The 20,425-nt window shown below is 45.0% G+C and overlaps 1 protein-coding gene across 2 annotated transcripts in view; it reads left to right on the top strand.

The window, feature by feature from the left end:
• HS1BP3 (HCLS1 binding protein 3) overlaps nt 1-20,425 on the top strand; it is a 71,788-nt gene that overhangs the window by 15,693 nt on the left and 35,670 nt on the right. Inside the window, exon 4 of one of the 2 annotated variants that reach the window (XM_060233476.1) lies at nt 2,454-2,661. In XM_060233476.1, coding sequence (XP_060089459.1) covers nt 2,454-2,661 — 208 coding nt within the window. The remainder of the gene's footprint in view (nt 1-2,453; nt 2,662-20,425) is intronic. The other variant, XM_060233481.1, reaches the window with a different exon arrangement.

Genomic DNA, 20,425 nt, shown 5'->3' on the forward strand with positions numbered 1-20,425 from the left:
AAACAAATCACCAATGCTTGTAGAGAAAAAGTTAAGAAAGCTAAAGCTCCGTATGAGCTTAGGCTGGCCGAAGATGCTAAAAACAACAAAAAAGGGTTCTTCTTATGTTCAGAATAAGAAAAAGAGCAAGGACATGGTAGGCTCATTGGGAGGGCAAGAAAGTGAAATTGTAACAGGTAATGAAGAGAGGGCGGAACTGCTCAATTCCTACTTTTCCTCAGTCTTCTCTTCTGAGGGGAACAGTGCTCAACATGGCAAAAACAGAGCATATAAAGAGGGTATGAAGTTCCAACTCAGGATCAGCATAGGGGTAGAACATAAACACCTAGTTTCTTTAAATGAAACGAAGTCCTCAGGGCCAGATGAATTGCATCCAAGGGTTCTAAAAGACAAGCTGGAACAGGTCCAGAGGAGGACGACGAAGATGGTGAGGGGTCTGGAGACCAAGTCCTATGAGGAAAGGTTGAAGGAGCTGGGGATGTTTAGCCTGGAGAGGAGGCAGCTGAGAGGTGATATGATCATCATCTTTAAGTACTTGAAGGGCTGTCATATAGAGAATGGTGTGGATTTATTTTCTGTGGCCCCGGAAGGTAGGACCAGAACCAGTGGGTTGAAATTAAATCAAAAGGGTTTCTGGCTCAGCCTAAGGAAGAACTTCCTGACTGTTAGAGCGATTTCTCAGTGGAACAGGCTTCCTCGGGAGGTGGTGGGTTCTCCTTCCTTGGAGGTTTTTAAGCAGAGGCTAGATGGCCATCTGACAGCAATGAAGATCCTGTGAATTTAGGGGGAGGTATTTGTGAGTTTCCTGCATTGTGCAGGGGGTTGGACTAGATGACCCTGGAGGTTCCTTCCCACTCTATGATTCTATGGAAGTTGTGAAATTGTGAATGAAGCTTTCCTACATTTGACGTGTCTCAAGAACATTTTAGCTCATCTTACATTTTACTCACTGTGCCTATGGGATCAGAATCCTTGAAGCAAATTTCCACTTCCTACCATGACATGCAGGGCCCAGCAGAATTTACTGTCTGATTTGAAACAATTTTGGTGAATTTTCCCATCACCATGCCACTGGTGCTTGATGCTTGGGGGGCAGGAAACTCTCTATGATAGTCTCAGTGGACACAGTGAACTCTAATAAATGAATAAGCTCATGGGGAAGGAAAATTGCTGCAGAGGTTCAAAACAGTACAGTAAATTAATATCTAGACCAGCTCAGAGTAGTTTTACTTAGAGGTAATTGCTTTTACTATAAATTAAATGTATTCAGAATCAAAGTAAATTGTCTGTTGATTGACAAACCCTTCATTTGATATATTTTTATGTAGGTTTATATGCATCGCTTTGGGGGGTTTTACTTGATCCTGGGGTTAAATTGGACTCCAAAGGCATCCTCTTTTTAAAAAAGTTTGAAAATGTGATGTACAATACTGTCAACTTCTTTTCTATAAATCCAGTATTCAGATCTTAGAAATCTGTAGTACTTGATTTAAATGTAAGGCTCACTTGTAAGAGAGCTTGTTACTAAGAGAAGCATTATCTTAAGTTATTGATATATGTTCTGGGAAATTAATAATAAAAATCAAAATTCTACAGCTAGGTAACCACATTTCTGTACAATGAAGTGCTAATTCTGGCATCATTTGCAATTTAAACCAATTTGTGTGTGCTTATTTTCTAATAACATATTCAAAACAGAAATACTGCCTGGACTACAAGAAATCATGCTTAGCTTCCCTTCTGCTCTACCTTGGTCTTTGGGGCTTTTGGGGCGTTGCTAGACATTACCTACCCAGTGAGCTACAAATTCCTTTTTCTAAGTGAAAGCTGACATTCTCAGAATGTTTGTGCTCTTCACCAAGCACCACACATCTACAACATGATTATAGAGTCACAGAACAGGGACAGCTGGTTCTTGATATAGTTAGATTAGCAGTGCTAGATCTAAGCAGCTGCTTAGGGTAGTTATACACAGCTTAAATGTCATGTGATGCACTTTTGGCCTTAAATCAAAAAGAAGTTAATGTCTAGTTATTAGCAGAATTTGAAGGCTCGAATCAGGTTTGGAATTTGTTGATAATAGCTGCATGCACACCATTGTTCAAAACATTGCCTTTTAGAGCTTCTTTAAAAAAAATATTGTGTGCAGACTGATAGCATAAAATCTCTCTGTGTCAAGGCAGAGAGCTGATTGTCCATCTGTCTCTCTTTCTTTAAATAGTTAAGTTATGGTGTATACATGGCCCTCATTGAAATCCTGCAGCTGAATTGCTAGAAAATGGAAGGAACTATTAGACTACTACGTGGCACAAAAATATTGTTTATTAATATAAGAATACATCTTCCCCATTCTGTTTGCAGATCTGTCAGCAGCCAGTGAAGTGAGCACACACCAGTAACAGCAATTGGCTGTTTGAATCAACTTGTTATTTTCCATGATTTTTTTGCCCCAGCAGGAACCAGATCTGCTAATGTGGTTGACTTCAGGGATAAAAACCTTCCTGATAAGGAAGAGGAAGAAAACGAAGCTTTTGATTTCTTCAGAGAGGAAGGCGCATCTGACATAATTCCCCAGTTCCAGTCCCTGAAAGAGCAAGGAGTTAAAAGTGCAAAAGAAGAAGAGGATGAGGAAGATGATGTCGACCCTCTTGGCGTGATCAAGTATAACTTAGTTTTATTCTACTTATACCGTATGAACTCAAACCTCATGTGTTCCAAAAAAAGGAATGTAAGTCTTAGGTCCAAATTACATATTACATTAGACATAGCAGCTGTGTGTTCTCCATGGGAAATCAATTTTAAAACACTGCAGGGGCCCAGTTTGGTGCAGGGGGGGGATCCAAAATTGCCCTGTCTAGGGGGTGGGCATTATTTCTCTCACTGGAGGGCTGCATATGCACTGAAAATAATAATCCAAATAAAAGCAATTGACTTCGTTCAGTTGTAATGCAAAACTATGATTGATTTTAACTGGTTCATGGGAAATTGAAATTCAGCTAGCAAATGATAATCTTACCTGGTTTCCATGACAGATCCCTTTGTCCTCCCCCCCACCCCTTTGGTGCTTTGTTCTACAATACAACGAGTGTGGCACTGGGCAACAAGCCAGGATGCCTCTGTGAGTTATGTAAAACCATAGTTAACATTAATTGTGATTAATGAAACCTACTTCAAACTCTGGTTTCAGACCCTAGCTTGATGTATCCTAGTTGGTAGAATAACCCATGTTTGGATTATTCACCGTAGATGGTTTGATTAAACCAGGAGTCCCCAACGTGTTGCATCTGGGCTTTATGGTGCCCACCGACACTTTTCCTGGTGTTTGCCAAGTGTTTTTAGAAACAGGTGAGACTTTTGCCCCACAGGGTTTCTGATTGGCCATTGGAGATTTGATTGGCTGTGCAAATTTTTAAAAATGTTACTTTGGCAGCAGCTACAAGCACAGCCCAAGGAGCCTCACTGTGTGACTGGAAGCAGCCATTTTGTGGCTGACTTCACTTCCTTTTGCAAGCACTTTGTGGCAGATATTTTGTCACTGTGCCCACCACCCTGTGCCAAAATTCCAAAGATACCCACAGGCTCAAAAAGGTTGGGAATCGTTGGAGTAAGCCATAGTGTTTTGCAGTGTCCAAACTGAGCCATTGTCTTGTTGGCTGCAAAACAGAAAACACGAGAAAGGTATTCTGGAGAGCCAGCACTGTGTAATGGTTAAAGTGTCAGACAAGGATCTGGGAGATCCAGGTTCAGGTTCCTAGTCTGTCATAGAAGCACATTGGGTGACCTTGGGCCAGTTATACTCACTGCCTAACCTGCCTAACATGGTGGTAGTTGTGAGGATAAAATGGAGGAAGGGAGAATGATGCTGTAAGCCACTTTAGGTTTCTGCTGGGGAGGAAAGCAGAGCATAAATAAATAACTGATTTTTTTTGATGTGTCAAATATCATAATACAGAAGTGGTCATTTGTAGTTAAGGATTGCCCCAGGAAGCAGAGAATGCTATTCGTTATTATCTCCTTCCACCCAGTTATACAAAGAATATTATTGGAACAGCATTCAGTTTTCAAATGGGTCACAAGACTGAGTCTAAATGACTTCTGGCAAACCTCCAGGGAATGAATTAGAACTGAATGTGATTGAAGGATGCAAGCCATAAAGACTTATTTTCAGAAGAGTAGTCGTATTGTATTTTCAGGAATTATTCTAGCATAAGAGACTATCTTTTCCATTAGTCTAATTATTAGACTATTCTAAGCATTCTTCATTCAGCAATGTCTGATATTGCTCAAAGTCTGAGCTATTCCTCTATATGCATTAAAAGCTAGGATGCATTTTTGTTTTGTAGGATCATTATTTATGCTGAAAAGCTAGATAAAGTACTGTTTTTCTATGACTTTTAGCTTATTCAAAAGACACTGTCCTTTTTTGGATAGGAAAATGATCCTTAGAACTGGACAACATGTTTCACTGGATATTCTACTAATACCAAATATAGATAGTAAAGAATTCAAAGCACCAAAACAAACAGTAAGCATCTCTTCTCAGTTTCTGATATATCTAATGAGATAAATTGCAAATCTTTGGCTAGGATTCAAAGAGCCACGAAAAGAGTTCTGTGCCTACGGAAGGGCCCATTGTTCTAAAATATCTCTCATTTTACTCTGTGTCAACCAACAGTCTACTCTCAAAATATGAACACACATTGGGGATGTTCTCTGAGGCAGTCAAGAACTTGGGCTAGAAAACAAATAGAGTAGCCATGCTGGGCACACATAAAAACCTTGATGGGTCCCTTCTTTGAGTGTATGTTTTAGTTCTTAACTCTTTATATAGAAGCAAGGGCTATTCATTTTAATGGATTTCCTATAGTGGTACATGAAAGTCTAATGAACAAACTGCTGGCCATATTGGGATTCCCTCCCTCACCCCAACATTTTTAAATAGGAATGGTCTGGAATCTTCTCTCCTCCATGGCTGCAGAACTAGGTTTGGAAAGCTGATTGGAGAAAGAAGCAAGTGAAAAGCTTAAAATTCACTGGCATGGATCCAGATTTAGTCATGCCTTATGACTAATGTCCCTAGATGCATATCCCCATCTGGCATGTCCACTCATCTTCCCTCTGTCATTTCAAAGAAACATTGCCTGCATTCCAAACATATCTTTGCAGTCAAAAGGGCTAGAAACATAATTTTCCCCCAGTGAACACTGAGATTACCTTGGAAACTGAACTGCAGTAGCAATTTTTTCCTTTGCTCTTTTGGACGAGAAGAGGAACTACCAATAGGTCATTGGTCTTCTACTGCTAGTGAGCTATTTACAATGCAGTCCAAATACACTTACTTGAGAGTAAGTCCCATTGGACTCAGTTTTATTTACTTCTGAGTTTACAAGTTTGATTGCATTGGTTAATAATTACAAGTGGAAACTTTGCATTTGTTTAGTTGCAAGGTAAGATTTCACCACTGGCAATACAAGAGCTGTTTCTTTGATTGCTGGAATTAAGTGAGCAAACATCAGTGGCTGTTTATGCAGTTGGTAGTTTTCAGCTAAAAGAGATTTCTAAAATTCCAGAGGGATGGAATTGCTGGTTTTCTCTAAATACGCAGCTAGCATTCACCTTATACTGAGATTTTAGAGCTCTGAATTTGATCCCAAGGGGGGAAATGTACGATTTTGTAAACAGAAGCCAAATTTAGCCTTAGAAATGGAAAGTCTTGCTTCCTCTCTCTCTCTCTCTTTCTGTTTTAGGAGTTTCCAGCAGCACCTTTTGCAAATAAGCACACAAAAATAGTTCTAGTTTTCTTGTTTGTCTATAATGGCTTTGTTAACGTATTTTGTTAAATTTGTCTTCTGCCTTTCCCCACAGAGTTCTCATGAATATATGTAATCACTAAACCATACTCTTTCATCCAATAGAAAATTTTAACAAGTTCAAAATAAATCCCTATTTCAAATAGGAATCCGAAGGATGAGACAGAGACCTATGTACTAAACACAGTACAAAATAATTAAGGAGAACAATATTCACGAATTAGAACTAATGAAGCAAAGTCCTCATGAAATGCGGCTATGCACCAACCTCCTTAGTGCATAGCTATGCACGATGAATCCTTAGTGCGACAGGATGGTACTCAGATGTCCCTGTTTCACTGATGCTTTTTCCAGCTTAATGCTTCAAGTATCAGGACATGGCAAGAATGCTTCAAGGCACCGAAAACTCTCATATGCTGCAGCTCCAATCTTGCCTCATACGGTGCTTGACTTGAGAAACATAGCCTGCATAAGGGAAGGAGGAGCTGCATCGAACATTGGGATAAATTTAAACCAAAAGCAATAAAGTGTAGTTAGAAGTTTACCATAAATATTCTCTAATGTGTTTTGAAATTCTTCTTATGGAAACACAGCTCAGTGAAATGAGAAGTCACATGTGTCATGAAAAGGAGTTTAAAAATTGTTGTGAAAAGGAATTTCCAGAGACACCTGGAGTATTTTTAATTGCACTTCCAGCTGCGCCTTCATGGCTTGGCCTTTTGTTTCTTTTCTTACATGGTTAGAGTGTCAGACTGGGATTTGTGAGACTCAGGTTTGAATCTCCAGTCTGGTATGGAAGCTCACTGGATGACATTTGGCCAGTCACTCTTTCCCAGGCTGACTTCCTCACTAGTTTGTTATGATGATAAAATAAAAAAGGGGCAAAATGAATACACCAGGGCAGGATTTCCCAAACTTTTCTTTCCTGTGGCCCAGTTATTTTTACATTTCTCCTTCATGGACCACTTAAAATTTGGGGGTGGAGCCAAGAGACTTTTGGGGTGGAGCCGGAAGACAGGAATTGTGTCATTTCCTGTGGTGTCAAGGGCCAAGTGATGTCACTTCCAGGGCACACTGAACCAAAACTCCACCTTTACCTGTGATGTCACTTCCAGGGCACTCCCCCAAATCTGCCTCATCTTCTGAAGTATTCATTTTCAGAAAATCTCTCTGAAACTCATGCTGAGCCAAAATGGGGGTAGAAATTGGGCGGTCCTTTCTCCACTCCCACACCTGCATGCACCTATCTGTTTGTGTGTTCTTCTCCAGCTTATAAGCACTCCTAATGCCCATGTTCAATTGTCTGCACTACCTACACACCCCTTCCTCAACAGATATGGCCAGTGTATGCAGTTGGGAGTGCTGTTGCCATTGCCATCAGGAATGATAGCACTGTGTATCGTCCACACTGGGCCCTGGCAGCTGCTCTACCTCAAAATATGCTGAAACATTTAGTAGGCCCTTCTTTAGCTGCTACTACTGGAACCCTGACTCAAGCTATAACCAAGCTTGCTTGGTTTCAAGAAAATCTTTTGACAGCTATTTTTCATACTTTTCTTTGGCTGAAACACTGGGAAATTGCTGTGAAAGGTAGCAGAGAATTGTACTGCAATTAATGAATTAATTTCCAGTTATATGAAGTTCATATAAGCTTTTCTGTAGTTATCCCAAAAAGGATATTTATGAGGGGCCTGCAGATTTTTACTGGCTGTGTTTCCCATGCCTTTAAAAGCAACCTGTTTTGCAGATATTTAGCCAGTGAACTTCTTTCATCCTTTTTAATATCTACAGGAGGAGTTTAATTTTGGTGTCAGACAGCTGTTAAAAGCAGGACCAGTAAAATGGTGCCAAGTTCATAGTACCATCACTTCCAGTGCTGTTGAGATATACTGCAGTAATCTCCAGTAATCTCTTTCTGCCCCACACCTCTCACTCTCACTCACTCACTCACACAGAAATCTCATAGAAAGGCCAGCTAGCTACAACTGGGGGTGCCAACTTTTCATAGGCAGAGCTCTTGTGTCTGCAACAACAGTATGATGAACAGAAAAGTTTCATCCAGTAAAAATGGAAGGAAAGAAAGAAAGGGAAAGAATTAAATAGAAGGAAAAGAAAAGAAAAGAAGATATGGAAAGAAAGAACATAAGAGATGTTGGATCAGGCCAGTAGACTATCCAGTCCAAAATTCTCTCATACAATGCCCCCAAAGCACCAGAATGTCCACCAGTGGGGCCAGGGCACTAGAAGCCCTCCCACTGTTGCTTCCCCCGCTTCCAGCACCAAGAATACAGACAGAGCATCACTTGCAGGGAAAGAAAGAAAGAAGGGGGAGGGGAGGGGGAAAAAGCCTTTCTCACCATCAGATGACCCCAGCCAGAAACAATTCTGCCCAGGGGTTGTTTGGTAAAAAAAATAGCTACTGGAATGCCCACTCCCCGCCCCTCCCGGTTGAAACACACACACACACACACACCCTTCTTTGCCACCCAGGCCTCCCGGGGAAATCTCCCCAAAAGAGCATACTGCAAGGCACATGAAAGCTCATACCTTGAAGAACACTTCATGGGTCTAAAGTGCCAGTGGACTCCAGATTTTCTCTTAAACACTTGTGGGGGGAAGAAGGAAGGAGAGGCAGCCGAGCTCCTCTCTGCACAAGACAGAGACGGAGGAAGGAAGGAAGCCAAACAGAACTCAGGCTATGCAGCCCGTGTCAATTTTCAAGGCTAGCTTTTTTCTGCACAACAGAAAGATGGGGGAAGGAAGGAAGCCAAATGGAATGCAGGCTTTGCAGCCTGTGTCAATCTTCAAGGCTAGCTTTTCTCTGCACAACAGAGAGACAGGGGAAGGAAGGAAGCAGAGCAGAGGTCATGCATTGCTGGGGGTGGGGCTAGCTTTGGCTTTTCTTGTGACCTGGTAGTGAGGTTTCCGTGGCCCAGTACCGGGAGGAAGAAGATAAAGGAGATTATGAGCTGCTCTGAGATTTGGAGTGGAGGGCAGGATATAAATCCAATATCATCATCATATTCTTGATGCTTGGGGGGGTGGAGGAACAGTGGGAGGGCTTCTAGTGTCCTGGTCCCACTGATGGACCTCCTAATGGCAGCTGAGTTTTTTGGCCACTGTGACACAGAGTGTTGGACCGGATGGGCCATTAACCTGATCCAACATAGCTTCTCTTATGTTCTTATGAGGCCCAGGCCGTGCGTATAGCCAAGGTGGCGTCACCTTCAGATTAGACTACTGTAACTCGCTCTTCGCTGGCCTACCCTTGAGTCTGACCCAGAAGCTCCAACAGGTCCTGAATGTGGCAGTGCAAATCCTGACAGGAACACCATGGACAGCGCACATTCAACCTGTGCTATGCCAGCTACACTAGCTTCTGGTTGAGTACTGAGTCAGATTCAAGGTTATGGTTATGACCTCAGTGATCTGAGACTGACATATTTATGAGACCGCCTCCCTTGCTATATCCCTGGAAGAGCATTCTGCTCCACTGGTTGAAATTCTCTGGTGATCCCTGGACCTAAAGATGTCCAGCTGTCCTTGACAAGGACCAGGACCTTTTCAGTCCTAGCCCCAACCTACTGGAACTCTCTGCCAGAGGACCTCAAGGCCTGCAAGATCTTTTATAGTTCTGCAGGGCCTGTAAGGCAGAAATGGTCCACCAGGCTTTTGATTAAGGACAGTGACAGTTGCCACACTGACCCCTCTCTCCTCTGCCCCTTAGCCTCCCCCCCGCCCTGAGTTGCAGCATCCAGAAATCTGCACTAGGTGAATTTTAATAGGACACTGTCAGGGTATAGAATTTGTTTTAGCTAACTGGTTTTATTGATTTTAATTGTATGTATTTATTTCCTGTTGTATATCACCCAGAGCCTGGCACTGGCCAGGATGGGGCAATTCATCAGGTTGAATATATAAATATAAATAAATATAAGCTTAGAAGGCCTTAAAGGGAGTGGACAAATTCATAATGGATGGGGCTACCAGGGGCTACTAGTCACAGCGGCTGGCTGTTGGTCATGATAGCTGTTTACTGCCTTCAGTTCCAGAGGCAGTATGCCTGTTCATATCAGTTGCTGGGGAGCACAGGCAGAAGGACACTGTTGCAATCATCTTGCTGGTGGGTTTTCTAGAGACAGCTGGCTGGCCACTTTCTGAACAGAATGTTGGACTTAATGAGGCTTTGGTCGGGTCTAGCATGGCTCTTCTTATGTTCATGGAGTTGCAAGCCTTTAGAAACAAATAATCCATTAGCTTGGTTTCAGTAAGTAGTTTAGTACCATGCCCTCATAGCCATTTCTTGGAGTTAAGATGGAGTCCTTCTCCTTGGCGTGTAAAGATGTCTAGAAGCAGGGCTTTTTTTTGAGTAAGAACACACAGGAACCCAGTTCCGCCTGGCTGGCATCAGGGGATGTGGCCTAATATGCAAATGAGTTCTTGCTGGGCTTTTTCTACCAAAATACCCCTTTGCAGAACAATGGTGATGTCAGGGGGTGTGGCTTAATATGCAAATGAGTTCCTGCTGGACTTTTTATACCAAAAAAAGGCCCTGTCTAAAAGAGCTCCTTCAGTATGCTCAGGGGCTTTGAGTACCTACCAACAGACTCTCCCTGCCTGTAGGAAATGTCCAGTATGCCTTTTGGCCTGCAGAAGCTCTATTGCTTAGGTAGGATTCTTGCTGCTTATTGTCCTTCTCCTAGCAATGGTAATCTGTGTTTGTATAGCATTGGCTGGCTCTGAGGTGACCCCTCCCAGTTTGTTTCTCCACATGCCTCCTGCTGGTCACTAAACAGTCCCCCATAGCCTTTGTGCCTGTACAAAGAGTGCAAACCCCAATATTATGCCATGGGACTGCAGCCTTTGGAATTACGTAATCCTGGGAACATTTCACCACAAATCAGAAGGAGGTTTTAAACTGCTTCATTGTCCATCTTGACCACGTCTCTCTTCTCTGCTCCCATTACTGTTTCACAGAGATTTATTCGCTGGATGTTGCCTTTATCAGGCAGGGTTAGGGGAGAGTGCATGTTTCTTACTTAGTTTCTATATGACCTGTTCCTTGAAGTTAAGAATTCTAAGCTGTTGAGGCCTGATTGCTTGGCTGATTTGTTATGCTCTTGGAAATGTCACTTCCAGAAAACTGTGATACCAGCTGCAAACATTGTAGATAACGGGGACGATGCTTTTAGTATTTTTTTTCCAAAAATCACAATGAACTATTAATAACAAAAAAGGAGGGGTGGTTCTGAAACTAATGCTGTAGCTTATTAAGGGTGCAAATTAGCCAGTGTTGAGAATTTTGGATTTTGGATTGATTGCTATTTTTAAGATTAGGAGTATTAGGTTATAGGAAAATGACTGGAGTGCTTTTTCTTAGTAATCTAATCTGTAAACTACTATAAACTGGGAGTACCTTAAGTTCTTTTGCCTAAATTGTATCTTAAAAGCAATAATCTTATCAAGGTAAATACACACACACACAACACTGCATTATTATATTACCTATCTATCTTTTGACAGAGAAAGCGAGACAGGAACATATATAGCTTGAAGCATTCAGTTTATACAGCCATCTGCCCAAATACACAGCTGCAGACTCTTTGAGATTTGCTTTTGACAACTGCTGAGTCCAGAAAGCATGTTTGGACAATACAGTGGGTATATGACGCAAATGTTTATACTGCTTCCAATCCCAGCTGCTTGTCAGAGCTGCAACTTTTAGACAACAACTTTTGTAGACTGGCAATGGGTACTAACAGCCCCTAAAACATGTAGATGTAGCAGTCGCTCAGAACCATGTAACATCTTTTTTAAGAATATGGCAATGGCAAGTCATTTTCTCTTTACAGAGCTGAATTAGAGCAACTCCTGCTCATTTTAGTTAGGGTTTTGCGGAAGTTCCTGATGTATCCATATTTTGCATTAATTTGAATTTATACTCAAAGAGGGTTTGTTTAGATGGCTGGGGTGAGGGTTTTTGTATGCTTAACATGTGATTTTGCAGAGGAACCCCAAACAGTTACAGCTATATTAATCTCATTGACTTCAGTGGACTTAGAAGGTATTTCACTTCAGACAGTAGGTGAGCATGCCCATGATGGAGGCTTGCCGTGTGAAACTGCATCTATGCACTTGGCCCTTGACATCTAGTTTCTTTACACAGAGGACTGTGTGGTATGGATGGGAGGTGCATTCATTCCCATGAGTCCTCATCTGCAGTCTGAAGTGGTACAATCCAAATTCACAGTTTGTGAGAACTAGGCCAAACCATCCCAAAGTCCCAGAGAGGATAGTTGAAACAGCTAAATACGGTCCAAGAATTCTTCATACTCCTGCTGAACTAACTGGGCAGATTGAAACATCTTTTGTTTTAAGGGCTTTATAATAGGAGGCCTCAGCCCCTCGATTCAGAATGAGCATTACCTCATCGATCAGGCTCAGTCCTTCACTCCTTCAAACAGGAAATGTTGAATCACTTGATTCACAGAGTTGTTTTGTTGGCAATAGCAAACATTAATGGGGGGTGAATTTCAGTTGCCTGTTTTTCTGAGCCTTTAATGAGTTTAAGTGAATAATTGGCTTGGTTTCATGGCAGAGAAAGTGTATGTAGGTTAACAGAAGCCTGATCATGGAGGTTCATGCTCACTGCACTCAGTGTTAGAAAATAAGCCTAGCAAGTCTGAGCATCTGTTGTTTGTGTCTAGGGCTCCTGTCCACACAGCCTTTCCTGTGTGTGAGTGACTTACATATGAGGTCCTTTGTGAGATGAGGGAAGAAAGACTTCCCTTCTTTGTGAGAGTTTGCTTCCAGTTTGTAACAGTTTCCCTATCCTACTCACCCAGAGGCAATTTTTACAACAGGCGAATGGCTGTCTACAGACCCTGTTCTGAGTTACCTACTGTGACATAGGAAGGATTTATGTACATTCCAGATGTGAGCCAGATACAGATGTTTTGGGGGGCTCAAGCATCAAGTTGGAAGAGGTCTTTACATTTTTTCAGCATATACTGTAAAACAATTTCAGAGCAAACTAAAACAAACAAAAAATGTCAGAAGTATTTCTCTAGGGTCGTTTTCGCACTCACCTTCCGCCGGTGCGACCCCCCTCTTCACCGCGCAGGATCTGCGCGGATTTCGCACTAAACGCTGCGGAGCAGCCAGAAAAGCCGGAAGCTCCCGTCGCAAAAGCCGCGCAAACGCCAAACTGCTTTTTGGCGGTTTCAGTTTGAGCGGCTTTTGCGCCGCGAGCTTCCGGCTTTTCTGGCTGCTCCGCAGCGTTTAGTGCGAAATCCGCGCAGATCCTGCGCGGTGAAGAGGGGGGTCGCACCGGCGGAAGGTGAGTGCGAAAACGACCTAGAACTTTCATCCAGGGTCTGAGCTGTAAATCCTCTCAGACTGGCGGGACAGTCCTACAAGGTGTTATTGCGGCTTTGCTGCCTGAACACTGCAGGATACAGAGTTCCATTTCCTCTAATGGAAGACACCTCTGTCAGCAGACCAGGACTTTCCTTCTTTCTTCATCTCATTGCAGCCCTCTAATCTCCCTGAAATGCTTGGCAAGTTGGGAGTATGCAGCAGGAGGGGTGAATCAGCAGAAATTGCTCCCCCTTCCATGAATAGATCATTTAGCCTGGATCTATCCTAGGGTTGCCAACCTCCCCATGGTGGCTAGAAATTTCCTGTTATTACAGCTGATCTTCAGACGACGAGGATCAGTTCCCATGGATAAAATGGCTGCTTTGGAAGGTGGACTCGATGACATTATATCCCAAGTCCCTCCACTCTCCAAACCCCAACCTTCTCAGGTTCTACCCCAAAAATCTCCAGATATTTCCCAAACCAGGACTGGCAAGTGAGTGTTCTTCACTGGGTGTTAACTGTTAGGGGATAGCTATCTACATGAGACCTTGGAGAAAGTTACCCTTTTGAGCTGCTAGGAATATAACAGCAGTTCTGAAATTTGAAGGAAGACGTAGAAAGAGACATAGACAGCTGCTGGTTTGCTGAAGCTTTGTGGATCATAGGTCTTGCTGTCTGGTGTTTTGATGCAGGAATATTCGCTGCCTTGTAGAAGTGCTTCTTTGCCTTCATCTGTGCTCTGTTTTATTTTTGTATATGCAAAAAGGCTGTTAATCTTCAGGGTTTTCTCCTTCAGAAGGAATTAAGTGTCCTTGCAACTTCTCATTACTCATGGAAGGTGTTTATAGCAATATCTGAGAACTTTTCTCATCTAGTACTGCCTTTTCCATGTGATACTTGTTGGGGAAGCTAAAAAGGTAGCATCAAAGTGGCAGAAGCCACAAAATATTTTGTCCCCAGTGACATGGGTGGGATTGCCAAGTTGCAACTTTTCTGTCACTGCTTGATTTGTTTGTTGGAAGATTTCTGCCCAACACTTCCAAATAACTCTGGTGGCTTTCAACACCTAGAATAAAGGCACTTCCTACAAAACAAAAACAATAGGCTGGCAACCTTCTTTCAGACATTAAATCTGTCAAAAGAGTGTACCTGTAGAAATACAGCTCTTGGAAACCAATTAAAATCCAAACCCTTTGCAAAAGGCCTTCTCAAATAATACAATCTTGCATGCTTTCCAGAAGGCTGGGATGGGATGTTCTGGACAATTTTTGATGGCCTGTTTCAGAGGTGGTGAGCAACAACTGAAAATTCTCTGGGGCCAGCAATGGCAGAGCATGCCCATTGGAGTGGAAGCACAAGGAGAATGAATGTTTGGGCAAAAAAAGAAAAGTCTCCAGAGCATGTACCAAAAATGAAATTGAGCTGCTTGATTCTTTCTAATAGCTTTTACCAGCTACTTTCCATTACGCACACTGATAGTGCACTCCTAAGTAGAGATGGCCATTCTAAGTTATACGTATGGTTTCATCCTAAGCAAAAGTAATAATTTCTATTGAATTTAGTGGGCATATCTCCTCGTGCTGTCCTGCTAGAAGAATTTCCAAGTACAATAACTCCAGCATCTAGGGACCACTTTGTGTATATCAGGATTTTAATAAGACTTATCTGCTTTCTGTCACTTTTTCTACTGCCAGACTAAAATAGCAACAGGAAAAGTCTGGCTCATCTGAGATGATTTAAGACAAAACTATTGGCTAGTATTCTACCACTCTGCTCAGTTAAGTCTGGAACTTTCCTTCTGCCTTCCTTTTGAAGAAGAGTGTTTTCCCTCAGAAGAAGACTCTCTTCCCTTCGAAGGTTCTTTCCAGTGATAGAGAAGTGGCGTGAGAGGATACAAGTCATTACGTTGTTATTTCCTTGTACCCAGACAGACAAACACAGCATACAGAGCTGCTTTTTGTAAAACTGAATCATTTCTCGGATTTGACATGAAGGTTTGCTCTTCCAAAAGGAAACAAGTAAAAAAACCAAAACATTTCTTCTGGGCTACTGTAACCCTTTTACATTGGCTTAGCAGATCTGGGGACCCTAGCCATTATTTTTATTAAGCAAACCATGCTTTCTATCAGCTACGTATAGAAGAAGGTCTTAAATCCATTTGCTGAAGAAGTTTATTTCATCCTTTCTCTGACAATACTCAACTTGGTGAACCATCGGCCAACATCACATAAACAGTTTCACATCATGTGTATATCTGCATATGAAAGCCAGTTTTCAGCATTCCATGGTATGATTGGTAACTTGAACCTAGGATGCAAGTTTGAGTTCAATAGAGTGAGGAACTTTACACACATTTGTTACTCTTTATTGGTGCCCCAAAACCTGCCATAATGGTAGGGTAGCCCTGGTTTAAAGTTGCTTCATTTGGAAACAAGACTGATTTATTTCTTTAGAACTTTCAAGCAGGTACATTTAAAACTGCAATCCAAGTTGGAATCAGTGTTCCTTCTAAGCTGAGTTAGTGTCAGCCAGCTCACATTTTTTTAGCCTCTGGCTCACATACTTTTGTCAGCTCAGGAAAAATGATCCCAGAGCAAACTAATTTATGCAGTAGCTCACAATTTTAATGCCACTAATTCACAAAGTAGAATTTTTGCTCACAAGACTCCACACCTCTGAGGGAGCATTGGTTGGGATTGGCAGTATTCTTGCCTAAATAAATCCTTCCTGGCTTCTGGCTATTACTTATTTACATTGGACCCTCCTTTGAAAAAGGCATTTTGCCCACCAAGGTTGGAATAACGAGTCGGACACGATGCATTGGATTGAAATTGGGCCACTTTATTAACTTACAACATGAGCAGCAAGGGAACCCCACCAGCGGCCTGGCCAGGGCTAGGGGTCACCGCGACCGCTCCCCTGCCATTAACGGGCGAGGACCCAGCCCCCCTTCCGGAGCTGAGCTACTCAGCTCCCTCCAGGCAGGCCCAGCAGGGAGGCCCGCACCAGAGGGCCCAAACCCAGACGCACGTCTCGGCGGAAAGGCACCCTCTAGCCGAGCCTCCTGGACAGTCTGCATTCTCCAACCCGGGTCTCCAAACCCCAAGGCCGATCATGCCAGACCCCAAAATTTTCCCCCAAAGTGGGGGATGCTTCACAGTCCTCCCCTAGCCGCATAGTGTCCTAAACCCCTAAAACCTGCCAACTAAAGTGACCGCCTATTTAAAGGCACCTTCCCAGAGCCAATTCCACAATCCACTGCACTGCTATGCAGGGTAGGCGAAAAACACACCCCAGCACCAGCCAATCAGCTGGGGCGTAAAAAATTCCTACCCGGCTCCCCGAATGAGGCAACCAGCAATGCCCACATAGCAGACAGGGCGGGTGGGAGGGCCGATCGTCGAGGGACTGAGAGAGAGGGACGGGGAGTTAGCCGTTGAGACGGCTAAACCCCGCCCCCGCCCCCGCCCAAACAGCGCGCAGACCAACTCTCCCGCCCTGGAGGGCAAACAGCTCTAAGCAGCCTAGCAGCTACGCTGCAGGCTGCAAGATTACTATTGCCCACCAAGGTCGGAATAACGAGTCGGACACGATGCATTGGATTGAAATTGGGCCACTTTATTAACTTACAACATGAGCAGCAAGGGAACCCCACCAGCGGCCTGGCCAGGGCTAGGGGTCACCGCGACCGCTCCCCTGCCATTAACGGGCGAGGACCCAGCCCCCCTTCCGGAGCTGAGCTACTCAGCTCCCTCCAGGCAGGCCCAGCAGGGAGGCCCGCACCAGAGGGCCCAAACCCAGACGCACGTCTCGGCGGAAAGGCACCCTCTAGCCGAGCCTCCTGGACAGTCTGCATTCTCCAACCCGGGTCTCCAAACCCCAAGGCCGATCATGCCAGACCCCAAAAATTTCCCCCAAAGTGGGGGATGCTTCACAGTCCTCCCCTAGCCGCATAGTGTCCTAAACCCCTAAAACCTGCCACTAATAAGGCCAAGTCTCTACTTAGGGCTTAGCACCCACCGGGAGGCCCAAAGCCACCCGCAACCCTTGCTGCAAATCTCTCAGAAAAAGTACGTTACCCTTTTCAGAGAGATGCACCCCATCCCCTCTGTAGAGGTCAGGACATCTCGCTGAAATATCCGGATGGGGTAAATAGTGGCCCAAACCCTTTTCAAGTAACTTTTTAATTTCTTTATTGGCTTTATACCTAGCTCTTTCTAAGGCTGCAGGGTCCCCAGCATGACGCCACACCTGGCGGGGCAGCATGGCTGACCAGACTATCGTGGTCTCCGGCCATCGCTCCCTGATGCGCTGGAAGTCATCCCGGGCTTGCCACACCAAGGCCTTACCCTTCAATAACCCCAGATCATTACCTCCCAGGTGAACCATTAAGATCTGTGGAGGAGGACCCGCTCTGCCTTTAAATAACAACGGCAGCAAGCCTGGCCACTGGAGGCCCCGGCGCCCCTGCCACTCGATAACCGCATGCTGGCTGAGTCCCAGCTGAGAGCCGACCGCAGTTCTCCGTGCTTGAAGACCAGCCCAAAACACGTAGCTATGGCCGCAGATGAGAACTCGGCACCGGCTCCTCTGGCCAGGAACAGCAGCATCTAAAAAGAGAAAAAACCATTAACACAAACGGAACCAACTCATGCACACCATCCAATGCACTCATTGCCCGTAAAAGGGGCGGATGTAAGCCTTATAGGCTGAAGAACGCCAACGCCCCAGCCTCTGAATAGAGGTGGAAGGCAACCCCATAGCAGCCGCTGTTGAGGCCGCCCCAATTCTAAAGGAGTGTGTACCAAAACGCACCCCCGATAGCCCTAATTCACCCAGCGCCCTAGACGTAACCGCCCAGAACTGGTGCTTCGTTAATGGCTTACCATCCATGTGTATAAACAAAAATCCGTCCTTGGGCCCGCGCACTGCCAGATAAGCGGCCAACGCATTAACTGGACACAGCTCGAGCTCCGAACAACTACCCAGCTCAAGCACAGTACCCCGCTGCAACTGATCCGTCTTCGAGCGACGGACAGTAACAACCACTTTAGGCCCCAACAACCTCAGGTCCCTCAGCTGCAAGGCCCTACCAGAAACGTCGTTTCTAGACTGAGCAACCAGCTCACTCACTCTAAGCGCCCCAAAAAAGGCCAACAAGGATGCGGCATGAAATAAACATGCCTCAAAAGGCGAGGCACACACCACGCCCCATACCCTCTTCAACCCCTGCAGAATCGATGGAGACACCGGATTCCGCGTATCTGCCCTGGGTCCGGCTTCTCTAGCCCACCCCTCCAGCATCTTTCGAATACGAAAATCTGCTGTATCTTCCCTATAACCGAGTGCCTTACTTGCAAAAGCCAATGCGGACAGGCACCCCCTAATAGATCGCACGGCCAACCCCTTACCTCGCAAAGACACACAGTAGTGGAGCAATTCCTCCACCGGGAGGGGCCAAACCCTGCGATACCCTACCTCAGCCCGAAAGTCTTCAAACTGCCGCACAGCCCGCTCGTAAGACTTCCGAGTGCTGGGCGCAATGGCTAGGCCTATCGCTCTGCAGGCTTCGGCTCTCCAATCTGCCGTAGCTCCTGGGGCATTGGCACCGGCTCTCCGTCTGCCTCCGGGGCCAGCTGACGAAACCTCTCCATCTGTTTACGAGATAGAGCATCAGCCACCCCGTTGCTCACCCCAGGAACATGCCTGGCTAAAAACAATATATTAAGCCGCAAGCAGCGCAGAGTGAAGGCCCTCACCAACCTCCTTACCCTCTGCGATTTGGATGAAAGGGAATTAATGACGTGGACAACTGCCATGTTATCACACCAAAAATGGACAGTGTGATTGGCCATATCCTTCCCCCACAGCCAAACCGCAACTAAAATAGGAAAAAACTCGAGAAACGTAAGATCTCGGTTAACCCCTACCTGCGTCCAGGAATCAGGCCAAACATCCGCGCACCAATGTCCGCGAAAGTAAACACCAAAGCCTAAAGACCCTGCAGCATCAGACATGACCTGTAGTTCGGCCTCAAGCATCAAGTCGTTCCTCCAAAAGGAGACCCCGTTAAATGACTCCAAAAATTCCTGCCAAACCCTCAGATCATCCCTCATGCTGCAGGTAACCCTAGTTCTATGCTGGGGCAAGCGTAACCCTGCCATAGCATCACACAGTCTTCTAAGAAAAGCCCTTCCAGGAGCAACCACTTTGCAAGCAAAGTTGAGGTGCCCCACCAACTGCTGCAATTCCAGCAGAGTGACCTTCCTCCTTTGAAGAAATGCATTAATCCTGACCCTCAACTCACTCAATTTCTGCAAAGGCACCCTAGACAACTGATCAATCGTGTCAATCTCAATCCCCAGGAAGGTCAACCTCTGGGTTGGACCTTCCGTTTTTTCCGGTGCTAAGGGTACCCCAAGCTCAGTAGTGAGCTCGGCAAAACCGGCCAGCAGCTGGCCACACTGCCCTGTCCCTACGGGCCCCACAAACAGGTAGTCGTCCAAATAGTGAACAACATCCTGCAACCCCACTTTCACGCGCACAGCCCATTCTAAAAACGTGCTAAAACGCTCAAAAGCGGAACATGACACAGAGCAGCCCATCGGCAATGCTCTGTCCATGTAAAATTGGCCCTCGAAAGAAAATCCTAAGAGATCAAAGTCACCGGGGTGGACGGGCAAGAGGCGGAACGCAGACTTAATATCGCATTTCGCCAACTCAGCCCCCAACCCGCAATGCCTCACCACGGCGATAGCCTGGTCGAAGCTGGTATACCTGACAGAGCATAAATGCTCTGGGATCCCATCATTCACTGACTGCCCCCTAGGAAAAGACAAATGGTGAATCAAACGAAATTCACCAGGCGTCTTTTTGGGCACCACACCTAACGGCGAGACCCTCAAAGTAGGCACTGGAGGCTGTGAAAAAGGACCAAGGATCCTTCCCTCCGCCAGCTCCTTAGCGATCTTGTCTCTAACAACCTGTTCCAAACCTTTAACAGACTTAAGATTTCTAGACATAAACGCAACTCGGGGCCCCTGAAAAGGGATCCTAAACCCAAACCTAAAACCCTCCAACAGGTACAAAGCGTCCGTCCTCCTAGGATACTTAGCTAGCCATCGCTTAAGCGGTCCCACCCTTATCGGGCTGGGGCCCTTTCTTAGCTGGAAAAGCTCCTCCACCCGGCTTCTTTGGATTCCTGCGCCCCCGAGCTCTGGGGCAGCTGTCAAAGGCGTGGGGTCCGCCACACA

This window comes from Heteronotia binoei, chromosome 1, assembly GCF_032191835.1.
Source record: "Heteronotia binoei isolate CCM8104 ecotype False Entrance Well chromosome 1, APGP_CSIRO_Hbin_v1, whole genome shotgun sequence".
NCBI classification, from domain to species: Eukaryota; Metazoa; Chordata; class Lepidosauria; order Squamata; family Gekkonidae; genus Heteronotia; species Heteronotia binoei.